Here is a 13993-nt window from a genome sequence, read left to right on the forward strand (position 1 = left end):
AACAAATACACTCAAAAACTTCTATATACCATGGAGAGCATTTTGACAGGGTGCATCACTGTCTGGTATGGAGGGCTACTTACAGATATCAAGAAGTGCAGAGAAAATTTACGTTGTTGAAGCTTGAGGACCTGATTTATAGGTTAGGTTGAATAGTTATGGTTAAATAGGTTAGGACTTTATTCCCTGGAGGGTAAGAGAATGAGATTGATAGAGGTAGACAAAACTATGAGTATAGATAGGGTAAATGCAAGCAGCCTTTTTCCACTGAGCTTGGGTGAGACTAGAACCAGAGGTCATAGGTTCAGGGTAAAAGGTGAAATACTTAAGGGGAACCTGAGGGAGAACTTCATTCAGAGGGTGGTGAGTGTGTGGAATGAGCTGCCAGTAGAATTGGCAGATTGAGATTGAGTACTGAGAAATTTGGATAAGTACATGGATGGGAGGGGTATGGATGCCTATAGTTCAGGTGTGGGTCAATGAGACTAGGCAGAACAATAGTTTGGCATGGACCATATGGGCCAAAGGGCCTGTTTCTGTTCTGTGGTGTTCTATGACTCTAACCCATGTGTCTCTGACATGGATGTCATATCAAGTTCACTGACAACTAGAAGTAGCTTGTCCAATTTTGTGATGATGCTAAGTAGCAGAAATTGTCATTCATTTTGAGCTAAAATTTACTTTTCAGTGGTATAACACTAAAAACTGTTACGTCATTGAATTTCCAGACAATGTGCATGTTATCCTCTTGATCTGTTGAAAATAATCAGACTGATATTGACAATGCATTGTAAATGACAACCTATATTCAGATTTTAATATATTGACAGACAGGATACACATTGAAAAACAGAAATAGGCAGGTCATTCCAGAAGACTGCACCCATCATCTTCTCCTGCAAAATGTAATTGGTATTCCATTGTTTCTCGTTGTCAATCCTCCACTGAAATTGATGAGGTAGAAAGAAAAACTGTCCTTAATTACATTGAATAAATAGGTTGCTTGATTCAGTCAGGATATTGTGCGACTGCGTTATTCTAACCATTAAATTGATCATCATCTTAACAGGAGTTTTGCAATTCACATGGAGCCAGCTTTGAATAGTACATTCAAGACACTGTCTCACTAATCTCAATGAAGTAGTTATATAAAACTGTCAATTTTCTTCAAGCAATGAATATGGTATGCACAATCTTGAGAATCACTGGAAAGATCTTCACTTGGGGAGCACCACATTTGCTCACAGAATGTCAGCATATTTACCCACCCATAACCAGAGTACAAAATCTTCAAGCTTCTGATGTGCTAAGACGTGAGTTCTGCAGATGTGATGGAAAGTGCATTTGTAACACTGATTTCCTCCTATTAACAATTACTCTCTCCAAAGTGAATACAAATATTTAATTTGATATTGGCTGCTTGGTGACTCATCTGGAACACAGCGAAGAAGCTAGCCCATATCTGACAGAAGCCCATGGTGCAGTTCACTCAATCTTGGCTGAATCCTGGGAAGGTTACACTGCATTCATCATTTTTGTTACTGAGTCCAGGAACTGGAAATAATTGTACTTGATGTCATACTCCATGTCATACCAGAAGTTCACTGAAACAGAGAGAGATGAAACTGAATTCCATGCTCTATTCATATTGATTCTCAGAACAAAACATTGTATTTCTTAAAAAAAAAATCCCAGCTTTCTGCTTGGCTCTTAAAAATGCTGTCTCAGTCCATTTGTATTTAGCACAGGATCTAAATCAGGCATTGAATTGCTAATCTCTGCCAGAGAGACTTCAGGGCATCAGGGGTACAGAAGGATGCAGGAAAGCACAGGCACACTATTGGGAGATTTGCTATGTAATGTAACTGCCACATAGCTGATCCAGGAAAGCCTATTCATTTGTGAGACTTTTCATTGTTTGGATCAATGGTCCTTATAAAGAGCTAGAAAGAGTGGTGTCCAGATTAAAGTGAGGAGATGCACTTTGAGGGCTACAATGAAAGGTAGGCCCCAATAAGTTGAGATACAAGTTCAAGAATATCTGAATGTGGCACCACATGTAGATAAAGTAGTGAAAAAGGCATACAGGACATCATTAGAAAGTGAATAAAATAAAAGACAGAGAGGTTATGGTACCAGTTTAAACCATTAGGCCACAGGCAGAGTGCTAGTTGCTATACTGTAGGAGGGAGGTGAGTGCATAGGGTGGGTACAAAAGGGATTTGGCAAGACGTTGACTTGGGATGGAGTGTTTCAGTTATGAGCAAAAACTGGAGAGGCTGGGTTGTATTCACTTGGGGGAGGAGGCTGGGTCGGGGCAGGGCAGGGTAGGATTTGACAGAAGTATACAACATTAGGAGGGGCATAGATAAAAATAGTTAGTGGGAAACTCTTCCACATGGACATTGGGCCAAAGGGTCTGTTTTATGCTGTATGGTTCTGTAACACAGAAATCTAAAGTTAGAGGGTATAGGTTCAGGATAAGAGGTTGAAAGGAGATCTGAGGAAGAACCTTTTCCCGCAGGGTGTGCTTGGAATCTGGACTGTACTAACTGTACAACACTGTTTTGGCACTACCTAACATATTCCTCAATGTTAAGTAAAGAGAACACAGCTATTTTTTACATGTGTAAAAATCTTAGGCACTGTAGATGTTTTACATGCTTTCAAATGGTATGGTCTCCACAGAGCCCTGATCTCAGCATCATCGAGGCTATCTGGGATTATCTGGAGAGACAGAAGCAAGCGAGACGGACAAAGTCTACAGAAGAACTGTGGCAAGTTCTCCAAGATGCTTGGAACAACCTACCAGCCAATTTTCTTATAAAACTATACAACAGTGTACCTAAGAGAATTGATGCAGTTTTAAAAGCAAACTGCGGTCACATCAAATATTGATTTTATTTTGTTCTTTTAAAAAAACTGATCACTGGTCTTTATAATATTTGGAAACTTTTCATTTTATTATTTTGAAAAGATCATTGTTTTACAGATGCTTTTTTACATGTGCCTAAAACTTTTGCATTGTAGTGTACAATATGATCATATTAATTCTGTACCTGCAATACAGCCATGTGATTGGCAAACATGGTGAAACCACAACGAGGGGAGATACAGCATCTCGCCTGCTCTCACTGTGCAATGGAGAGGTTTTGCATGGGCATACTCAGGGAAACGACTGAGGTCAGGATCCAGAGGGTCTAGAGGAATCCAAGGTACCTGGGCATGAGTAGAGGCTATTAATTATATTAAATCAGAATATGTCAGGCTACAACTTGAAGATCTTTTCATATTTCACTCTGTATTTCATGCGTAATAATTATAATTATACTACACATTTACGACCAAAATCTCCGAATGTTAAAATATATAATCATTTCATTCTTTTTGGCTGTGAGAACATTGGACTAATTCAACCAGTACAATGCAATTCTGAGTAATGGTGTATGAGCGAACAGAGCCTGAGATTAATATTCCATTCAACTGGCAGCAGCTTGGATATTGCAGATTTTCTGCTGTCCTGGAATATCTGTGAATATTCTGTCCTGGAATATGTGCCCTGGAGCTATTCACAAAACACACCTGATGAGCAACAAAATATAATAAGTATCAGATGTTCAGGTTGGAGACTCAGTAATAATTAGATAATTAAATTCCAGTGGAATTCAATTACTTTATAATGTTCCTTGGCTCTAAGATACAACCCGCTGGATCACTAACCTGTGCTGGAATAAAGGCCTCAGGTTTAAAGTCTTGGACCATCCTGAATTTGATTTCTGTTGACCTCGGGAAAACAGTACTTGCACAACAATCTAGAGCACACTTGTATGGTAATCACTGTGTATTCCCTGCTGGAGAGTAGTGGTTGGGTGAGAATATGATTCAGATTCTTTATTTAAAAATAGTCACCAATTAAAAAAAAGAATGGTTTATGGGCATTGCTGGCAAAGCCAGTATTTTTTTGCTCGTCTCCAAGTGCCTCTGTGAAGGTGGTGGTTAAGGATTTAGAACATAAGAACTTAAGAAATAGGAGCAGGAGTAGGCCATCTGGCCCATCAAGCCTGCCCTGCCACTCAATAAGATCATGGCTGATCTGTCCATAAACTCAGCTCCATCTACCTGCCTTTTCCCCCATAACCTTTAATTCCCTTTCTATGTAAAAACCTGTCTAACTGTATTTGAAATACATTCAGTGAAGAAGCCTCAACTGCTTCCCTGGGCAAATTCCACAGATACACCAGTCTCTGGGAAAAACACTCCTCATCTCCGTCCTAAATCTTCTCCCATGAATCTTGAGGCAATGTCCCCTAGTTCCAGTCTCACCTACCAATGGAAACAACTTTCCTACTTCTATCTTATCTATCCCTTTCAAAATTTTGTATGTTTCTATAAGATCCCCTCTCATTCTTCTGAATTCCAGACAGTGTAGTTTCAGGCGACTCAAACTCTCTTCATAGCTTAACCCCTTCATCCCTGGAATCAACCTGGTGAACCTTCTCTGCACTGCCTCCAAAGCCAGTATATCCTTCCTCAAGTATGGAGACAAGAACTGCACACAGTACTTCAGATGCTGCCTCACCAGTACCCTGTAAAGTTGTAGCACGATGTCCCTGCTCTTAAATTCAATCCCTCTAGCAATGAAGGCCAACATTCTGTTTGCCTGCTTAATAACCTGTTGTACCTGCAAGCCAACTTTTTGCGATTCATGAACAAGCACTCCTAAGTCCCTCTGCGCAACAGCATGCTGCAATCTTTCACCATTTAAAAAATAATCTGCTCTTATATTATTCCTTCCAAACTGGATAATCTCACATTTACCAACATTGTATTCATCTGCCAGACCTTGGCCCACTCATTTAACCTATCTATATCCCTCTGCAGACTCTCCACATCCTCTGTACAATTTGCTTTGCCACTCAGTTTAGGGTCATCGGCAAGTTTTACTACACTACACTCAGTCCCCTCTTCCAAATCATCATTGTAAATGGTAAACAGCTGTGGGCCCAGCACCGACCCCTGCGGCACCCCACTCACCACAGACTGCCAACCGGAGAAAGACCCATTTATACCAATTCTCTGCCTTCTATTGGTTAACCAATCCAAATACACTTCCTCTAACTCTATGCATCCGTATCTTATTTATTAGTCTCTTGTGTGGCACCTAATAGAATGCCTTCTGGAAATCCAAGTATACGACATCCACTGTTCCCCTCTATCCACTGCACTCATTATGTCCTCAAAGAACTCCAGTAAGTTTGTCAAACAGGACCTGCCTTTTCTGAATCTATGCTGCGTCTGTCTAATGGAACCACTCCTTTGTAAATGTTTCACTATTTGTTCCTTAATGACAGCTTCAAGCATTTTCCCGACTACAGAAGTTAAGCTAACTGGCCTATATATAGTTGCCTGTCTTTTGCCTACATCGGTACCTGCCCAGAGTCTAGAGAGTTTTGATAAATGATTACCAATGTGTTTACAATAACCCCTGCCAATTCCTTCAGCACCCTGGGATGCATCCCGTCAGGACAGGGGACTTATCTATCTTCAGGCCCTCTAGTTTGCTCATCACTAGCTCTTTCATGACAGTGATTTTATCAAGGTCCTCACCTCCCATTTCATCCATAACATTCTTCTTTGGCATATTAGACGTGTCCTCTACTGTGAAGACCAACACAAAATAGTCATTCAATGCCTCAGCCATTTCCTTATCACCCAATATCAATTTCCCCTTCTCCTCTTCCAAGGGGCTTACGTTGACTTTAACCACTCTCTTCCACTTTATATATTTATAAAAACTTTTGCTACCTGTTTTTATATTTTGTGTTAATTTACTTTCATACTCTATCTTCCCTTTCCTTATTTCTTGTTTAGTTCTCTGTTGCTTTTTAAAGTTTTCCCAATCCTCCAGTCTCCCACTACTCTTTGTGACTATGTACACAAGCTTTTAATTTGACACTATCTTTTATTTCCTTAGTTATCCAAGGCTGGCTCTCCCCACACTTATTGTCCTTACTTTTGACTGGAATATACTTTTATTGAGCACTGTGAAGAATCTCTTTGAAAGTATTCCACTATTCCTCAACTGTCCTACCAAATAGCCTGTGCTCCCAATCCACATTAGCCAACTCCTCCCTCATCCTGTTGTAGTCTCCCTTGTTCAAGCATAATACACTAGTTTTAGATCTAACTATTTCATCCCCATCTGAATACGAAATTCAATCATACTATGATCACTCTGTCCAAGAGGATCCCGGTCTACAAGATCGTTAATCTTACCTGTCTCATTGCACAGGACTAGATCTAAGATAGCATTTTCCCTTGTAGGTTCACTAACACGCTGCTCAAGAAAGCGATCATGGATGCATTCTATGAAGTCCTCCTCAAGACTTCCTTGACCAACCTGATTCACCCAATCTATGTGGAAGTTAAAATCCCCCATGACAACTGTTGTTCCATACTTACAGGCCTCAGATATTTCTTGGTTAATTGCCTCTGCCACTGCAATATTTTTATTAGGTGGCCTATAGACAACAACCACCAGTGATTTTTTTCCTTTTACTATTCTTAATCTCTACCCAGATAGACTCAAAATTCTGCTCCATAGATCTTATATCGTCTCTCACAATCACCCTGATCTCATCCCTAATCAAGAGCGCCACTCCACCTCCTCTGTCTTCCTGTCTATCTTTCCATATTACCTGATACCCTTGGATATTTAATTCCCAGTCATCTCCACCTTGCAATCAGGCTTCTGTAATGGCCACTAAATCATATGCCTTGGTACTGATCTGTGCCACAAGTTCACTAACCTTGTTTCTAATACTATGGGCATTTAGATAAAGTGCCCTCATACTCATTGTCCTTTTAGAATCCAATGACTTATGTGATTTTTGATTTTTACTTTTACGTACTCTACTCTTACTTTTTTTCTTCACTAACTCCAGCTTTAGTCTTTGCATCACTTCCCTCTTCTTTTCTGTGTGGGTTCCCATCCCCCTATTAGTTTAAAATAGGGAGGCTATTAGTTTAAAGCCTCCCCAACAGCACTAGCAAACAATCTCCCTTGGACATTGATCCTGGCCCTGCCCAGATGAAGACCGCCTAGACGGGACTGGTCCCACCTCCCGCAGAAGTAGTTCCAATGCCCCAAGAATCTGAAACCCTCCCTCCTGCACCACCGCTCAAGACACATATTCATTCCAGCTATCCTGCTGTTCCAACTCTGGCTAGCACGTGACACCAGTAATAATCCTAATTATTACCTTTGAGGTCCTACTCTTTATCTCTTAGCTCTCTAAATTTAGCTTGTAGGACCTCATCCCACTTTCTTCCTATATCATTGGTACCCACATGCACCACGACAGCTGGCTGCTCATCCTCCCCTTTCAGAATGCTGTGCAGCCTCTCTGAGACATCTCTGACCCTTGCACCCGGAAGGCAACACACCATATGGGAGTCTCGTTTACGGCCACAGAAGCTCCTCTCCATTCCCCTTACCATGGAATCCCCTACCACAACAGCTCCGTCACTCTTTCTCTTGCCCTCATACGCAACAGAGCCACCCACGGTGCCATGATCCTGGCTACTGCTGCCTTCACCTGATAAGCCATCTCCCCCAACAGACTCCAAAGCAGTATATCTATTTTGGAGGGAGATGACCTGCTACTACTCTTCCTGTTGGTCTCCCATTCCCTATCTTTCCTTTCAATGTGGTATGGTGCCTACAGAAATAACCCACCAAAGATTAAAGCCATTGGGATAGAAAGGGGAAAAACTGAAAGAGAAGGACTTCAACATGGTGAGGACCTCTGGGAGCAAAGTATCTCAGCCCATTTGATCAATTAACAAATCACTGCAAATATAGAGCACTAAACAGAATTAATTCCAAATAAAAGGGAACAGGAAGTATTTATTCTATTGAATGCTAAATTGGAAGTGAACAAAAATAGGGTTTTGCAGCTGCATTGATTGGAAGTGAATGAGGAGGTGTTAGCTAGAATTATGTAATCACAGAATGAATGAACAGGGGTTTGGCCCACTGAAATTCTGTACAAGAATGAACGTGAGCAGAAGATAAATTAGGCTTATTGAGACTCTTTACTGTGAGAATGAATGAAAAGAAGCTGTGCATGTAGTGCCAATGACTATTACATAAATTCAGCTCTTAAACAGATTTTTTTCCCTGTTGAAATTACAAAAAATGTTTGGCTTTGATGTACTGACCTCCTGCTGTAAGGCAGTTCTTCGGGAAACAACCAACATCAGTGGCTACAGCAAGTATAAGGTTATAATTGTTATAACTGTTATAATTTTAAGGGGATGATTTGAGAACATCCAATCCCCATTATGATTATGTGGGATATGATTTTGTTTGCTGTGTTCATAAAATAGGTCGTACAATGCGAGACATTGCTTTGTCTTCAATCACTGTACAAGGCACATCGAATATCAAACAATACAGAACAGTAATAGGTCCTTCGGCCCATCATGTCGATACTAACCATGATGCCACCCTAATCTAATCTGCCTTCACATAGTCCATATCCCTTTATTCCCTACCTGTTCATGTGTCAGATGACTTTACCCGCAAGGATGTCACCAGCAGTGGTGGGAGCCATCAGCGAGCAGCTGTTTCTCAATAGCCGGGCCACACACATTGGTTACCTAGAGCTAGAGTATTTCTGTACTTTACTCACATGGTTGCAAGGACACAACCATCAACCATCTCTTTTACCCAAGGTGGTGAAAATGCAGAACACCCAGGACAGAAGTGTGACCATATTGATTGCTGGTGGTGATCCACGGGTAATCATTGTAATGATGTAATCTGAGCCCCCTTATGAACTTGCCTTCAGGCACTGTCACCCAATACATGGATCCCTCCTATCAAACTAAATCTCACATTTTGTAATATTTTTAAGAGAAAACCTGCTCATCATTAATCACCATGGCTGCAATGGATTGTAGCAGACAGCTTCAATGGGAATGAAATGCCATTTTCTGTAGCAAAATAATACTGCACAAGTACTTCTGTTTGATCACAGAAGACAGGTGGCAAGCTCTGAAATCTAGTGACAGCTGTGTGGTTAAATTGTCGCCCCAAGTTCTGATTGCAACATAGAAATTCCTTGCTTCATGAAGTCAGCCCGGTGCTCCATGCAAATGATATTCAAGAGATTTGCACCTGCAGCCTTGCAATTATGAATCAGCCTTAATACCATTCCGGTAATATCAGTTAGAAAAAATCTTAGCTTTAAAAATAGCAAACTGTACTTATTAATATATCAGCAAGTTTCAAGAATATTAAAAAGTAGAAATATGCCTGATACTTGCTCCATCATTCAGATCATGACTGATCTTCTACCTGTTTCATTTTTCTGCACTAATCCCACATTCCAATTCCCTTAATATATACAAATCTATCAAATTCAGTCTTGAATATACTTGGTAACTGAGAGTCCACATGCGTAAGATAAAGTTTTCCAAATATTTACCACATTCTGAAACAAGAAATTTTCAGAAACAAGTAGCTAATCTGTCAACCTCTTATTCTTCTAAACTCAAGAAAATGGGTTAATCTACTTAATCTCATTTCATGCAGCAAACTCACTACCCCAGGCATTAATCAGATGAACATTCGCTGCACCCCATCTACTGCAAGCATATCCTGTGTTGACCTGACCTATTACAATACTCCAGGTTCAGTGTCATCAAGGCCCCATAAAACTGAAGCAAGAAGTCTCTATGTTTGTACTCTTACAATAATACATTCAAATTATCTAATGAATGTTTATGAGCTACTAATTTATAATCTTAAAAGGAATTATTATTTTCCCATGCCTACATTCTTCAGGTACAGGGAGGATTTAGTACAGCATAGAAACAGGCTCTTCAGCCCATCTAGTCCATGCTGAACCACAGCTCTCCATACCCCTATTATCCATGTCCTTATCCAAACATCTCTTAAATGTTGAAAACAAGCTCGCATGCACCACTTGTGTTAGCGGTTCATTCCACAGTCTCACGACACTCAGAGTGAACAAGTTTCCTCTTATGTTCCCCTTACACTTTTCACCTTCAACCTATGACCTCTGGTTGTAGTCCCACCCAACCTCAGTGGAAAAAGCCTGCCTGCATTTGCCCTATCTATACCCATCATAATTCTGTATAACTCTATCAAATCTCTTCTCATTCTTCTACAAGCAATTAAGTCCTATGCTCTTCAATCTTTCTTTATAACTCATGTCCTCCAGTCCCAGCAACATCTTTGTAAATTTTCTCTTGTATTCTTTCACATGCAGAAGTGTACAGTAGTACTATCCACCTTGAGACTAGTTTGGATGCAGAAGTCTCTTACAGTTGGATGAGAGAAAAATAGGTGTAAAAGTAAAAGAAGTGTACAACACTATTAAGGCCATACTGATCATCCAAGGACCTATCACCAAAAGCAGGGATTGATTGGGCAGACAGCCCTTCCAAAGCTTCAAGAGAAATAATAGACACAGCATTAGATGAGATTAATTCTCATTAAATGTTATAGTGTCAATTTATCAGTACAGAAAAATCATCATACTGGATCCACCTCATAATGTATGTTGAGATCCAGAGATTCAAATGTAGTTGCCTTAAGATAATAATTCATCTGACCAGATTACCACCATTACTAGTCGCAACATTTAAATTGAAAAATAAATTACAACTCCTTGCTATATTATTCATTTCCACGCCTCTGCATAAATGCACACAATACATTGTCACAATTTTGACCACTTCAATTATTTTCGCTGGCAATTCAATTGGAAGAAAAAGCAAATGGATGATAGGTACCAATTGACTTAATTTTATTCCCATTTTCCTCATGTGCCTCCTGAACTCCTCTATCTTAATTTATGTGAATTAACAACACACAAGCCAGCAAATGCAATTTATTCAAATTCTTAAAGTTCTGACCTTTATTGATAATTATTACTGTTTACCTAGCCAGTGTTTTTTTTCCTTTTAGCTTTATTCCTGACACAATTCCATGTTATTATTGGTAGTTATATTTGTGCCCAACTTTCATATATAGTAAGGAACAACAAATACGCCCTTTGGCAAATAATTCACTATTAGCCATATGAATGTTAGCTGTGATTGTGAGGAGGCAGACCTAAACATCCCATCTTGCTAAACACTCTTAGTTTGTTTATTCATTACAAACTCAACCCAGAAGCTGGAATTTAAATGAAGTTGTGGGGAGAAAAACAGTTCTATCATACTACCAGCTCAAGTGAAGCTGTTTTTGTCTTGAAAAACAAAATACCAAAGCACAGTATCAAACCATGTTTACTTTGGACAATGTAAGGACTGTGCTTTAGATAGGTAGCTAGATCGGAGAATCCTGTATTTTTGACACAATATTGCTGGAGAAGGCTTTATCTTAAGTTTCCACCTTACAGTAAAGAAACTGAAAGTACTAATATACTTATGACTGCTTAATCCCATTCCTACAGGAACCAGTGCATGTGCAATGCATTTCTGTGCCCAGCAACAAGATGGTGACATCTCACCTTAATGTCCATTCTTTATTTGGGAGTTGTAAGTCAACTATAGAGGACCCCATGCTTTGCCTGCCAAACACATATACATCCATATTTACCAACACAGGTCACTAACTACTGAACACAAGGAGGAAAGCTTACCAACTTCTCCAATCTCTAGCTTTGGGAAGGTGAATTGTGGTATCCATTGCTGCCAACCTAACTGGGGATTTCCCCTCTAACTGGGTTAGGGTGGCACACAGAGAAACTTATGAAGATTTTGAAACAATTTATCAGTTGTTACTTATCCCATAACAAGTATCAAAAGTTGAACTATTTATCCAGCTAATTTTGTGCATAGTTATAATAAATACAGTAATTTTGAAACTAATGCCTACCTCTCTATGGTCTAATCATATCATTTAAGATTGTAGATTCCTGTTATTAATAAAGAAAGGAAATAGTAATATCTTGTGGATTGACATATTTATAACAAAAAAACACTAACTTATCCAGATGTTGAAAAGTTCTATATATAAACATTCAGTTCATAAGCTTTCTTCACATCAGATTTTTCAGTGGGGTTTATATTTACATTTGGCATCAAAATACATGAATACTTTTTATAACTAGAGAATTCTTTACGTATCGAAATACTTTGATGAAACAATTGAATTATTCAAAATGCTTTTTGAAAAGAAATACATTCGCCAATCAGCAAATTTAATTTTTGATATTCAAAGTAAACTTCTAAACAAAGTTAAAAGGCCAAAAATTGCATATTTCATTGTAACATCACACATACTAATTATGACTAAAAAAAATTTGTGTACAATAAGAAGTTCATTTAATGTTGTCTTTCAAATGTCTGTACTTTTATCTTTTTACTTCAGATACTTGGTGAGCATTCCGCCTGACTCCATCAACAGAGGACCACTTCCTGTGTCTCTGTTATACTGCTCACACCAGGCCGACTGCTAGTTTTTCACTGTGTTATGTAGTAGGAAGACGTTAATTTGAATCAGTTAAAATGATATGAAACAGAAAGGCTTTCAAACAGAGGCCATAGCCTCCCATCTTTGAAAGGGAGCAAAGATTACAGGGGATCATAAAGAACAGTTGGTTTATAGCAGCTACAGAGAGCCAATGAAGAAGTGATTTAAAAGCACCATTGAAGCAGGAGCCATCTTCTGTTCCAACAAAAGATGGGAGCAAAGTGTTTCAACACAAAGGGACATCAAACTGAAAAATAGCTTAATTGTAAATACACAATTCCACAGAATTATCTTTCAAATCACTGTGTTAGCTGCTTTACCTTCTCTGCGTTCTGCACATCTATCACATCGAAGGAACCATCTTCATTAACCTTGTATGTTGCAGGTTGGAAGAGTTCTGCAAAAGGAACAATAGACTTCTGACTAAAAGGCTGCATTGTGCTAGATATCCCCATACATGTTTATGCCAGGTTACAGTATGCAGCTAGAGAAAGGGGAGCTTGCTTCATATAAAGTCATACAGCAGAGAAAGGCCCTTCAGTACATCTGATATACGTTGACCAAGATGCCAATCTAAAGTATCCCCATTTGCCTGCATTTAGAACCATAGAACATTACAGCACAGAAACAGGCCTTTTGGCCCTTCTTGGCTGTGCCAAACCATTTTTCAGCCTAGTCCCACCGACCTGCACCTGGGCCACATCCCTCCAAACCCCTCTCATTTGGCCCTCATCCCCCTAAACCTTTCCATCCATTTACCTGTCCAATTGTCATTTAAAAATTGTCATTTTACCTGCCTCGACCACTTCCTCTGTTAGCTCATTCCATGTAAAAAAAAGTTGCCCCTTAAATTTTTTTCCCTTTTACCTTAAACCAATGCCCTTTAGATCTTGATTCTCTAACACTGTGAAAAAAAACAATGGATTCACCTTCCCTACGCTTCGCATGATTTTATACACCTTATAAGATCACCTGTAACTCAAACCCTTGAGTTCTTGCAATTCATTTTTGCTCTCTTACCAGTTTAAAAACAACTTTCCTATAGCATCGTGAATGAATCTGAACTCAAACAACAGCAACATAACCTCCCAAGTTCTATACTTAATGCCCTAACTGATGAAGGCCAGTGTGCCAAAAACTTTCCTCTCCGCTTCACTTGTTTATTGGGATTTCAGCCCTACCACAGGCAGAGACTGCCCAAAAAGTGGGAAAGAAATACAATTTAAATCAGTTCATGTGCACATGGGTCAGCCACAGTGCTTTATGGTGACAGGGAGCAGGTGCTCCTTAACTACATCTTGGGCTCGGAGGTCGTCTGTGAGGAGTTTATGCATCCTCCCTTTGACCCTGGGGTTTCCTCTGCCACATCCCAAAGGCATGCAGGGTGACTACTGTACACTGACTCCAAGGGAAGCTGTGTGGTAGGAACCTGCCGATTTTGAGAGGAATGTGAGAAAAATAAAATGGAATAGTGTAAAT

At 39.6% G+C, this 13993-nt stretch overlaps 1 protein-coding gene across 1 annotated transcript in view; it reads right to left on the bottom strand.

Moving 5' to 3' along the window:
- Nucleotides 1–788: 788 nt before the first annotated feature.
- jmjd7 (jumonji domain containing 7) overlaps nucleotides 789–13993 on the bottom strand; it is a 29350-nt gene continuing 16145 nt past the window's right edge. The window contains exons 6-8 of the mRNA XM_059953566.1: nucleotides 12835–12911; nucleotides 3060–3219; nucleotides 789–1604 (exon numbers count right to left, since the gene is read on the bottom strand). Of these exons, the coding sequence (XP_059809549.1) occupies nucleotides 1516–1604; nucleotides 3060–3219; nucleotides 12835–12911 (326 nt within the window). The 3' untranslated portion in view covers nucleotides 789–1515. The remainder of the gene's footprint in view (nucleotides 1605–3059; nucleotides 3220–12834; nucleotides 12912–13993) is intronic.

This window comes from Hypanus sabinus, chromosome 2 (assembly GCF_030144855.1).
Source record: "Hypanus sabinus isolate sHypSab1 chromosome 2, sHypSab1.hap1, whole genome shotgun sequence".
In the NCBI taxonomy this organism is placed as follows: Eukaryota; Metazoa; Chordata; class Chondrichthyes; order Myliobatiformes; family Dasyatidae; genus Hypanus; species Hypanus sabinus.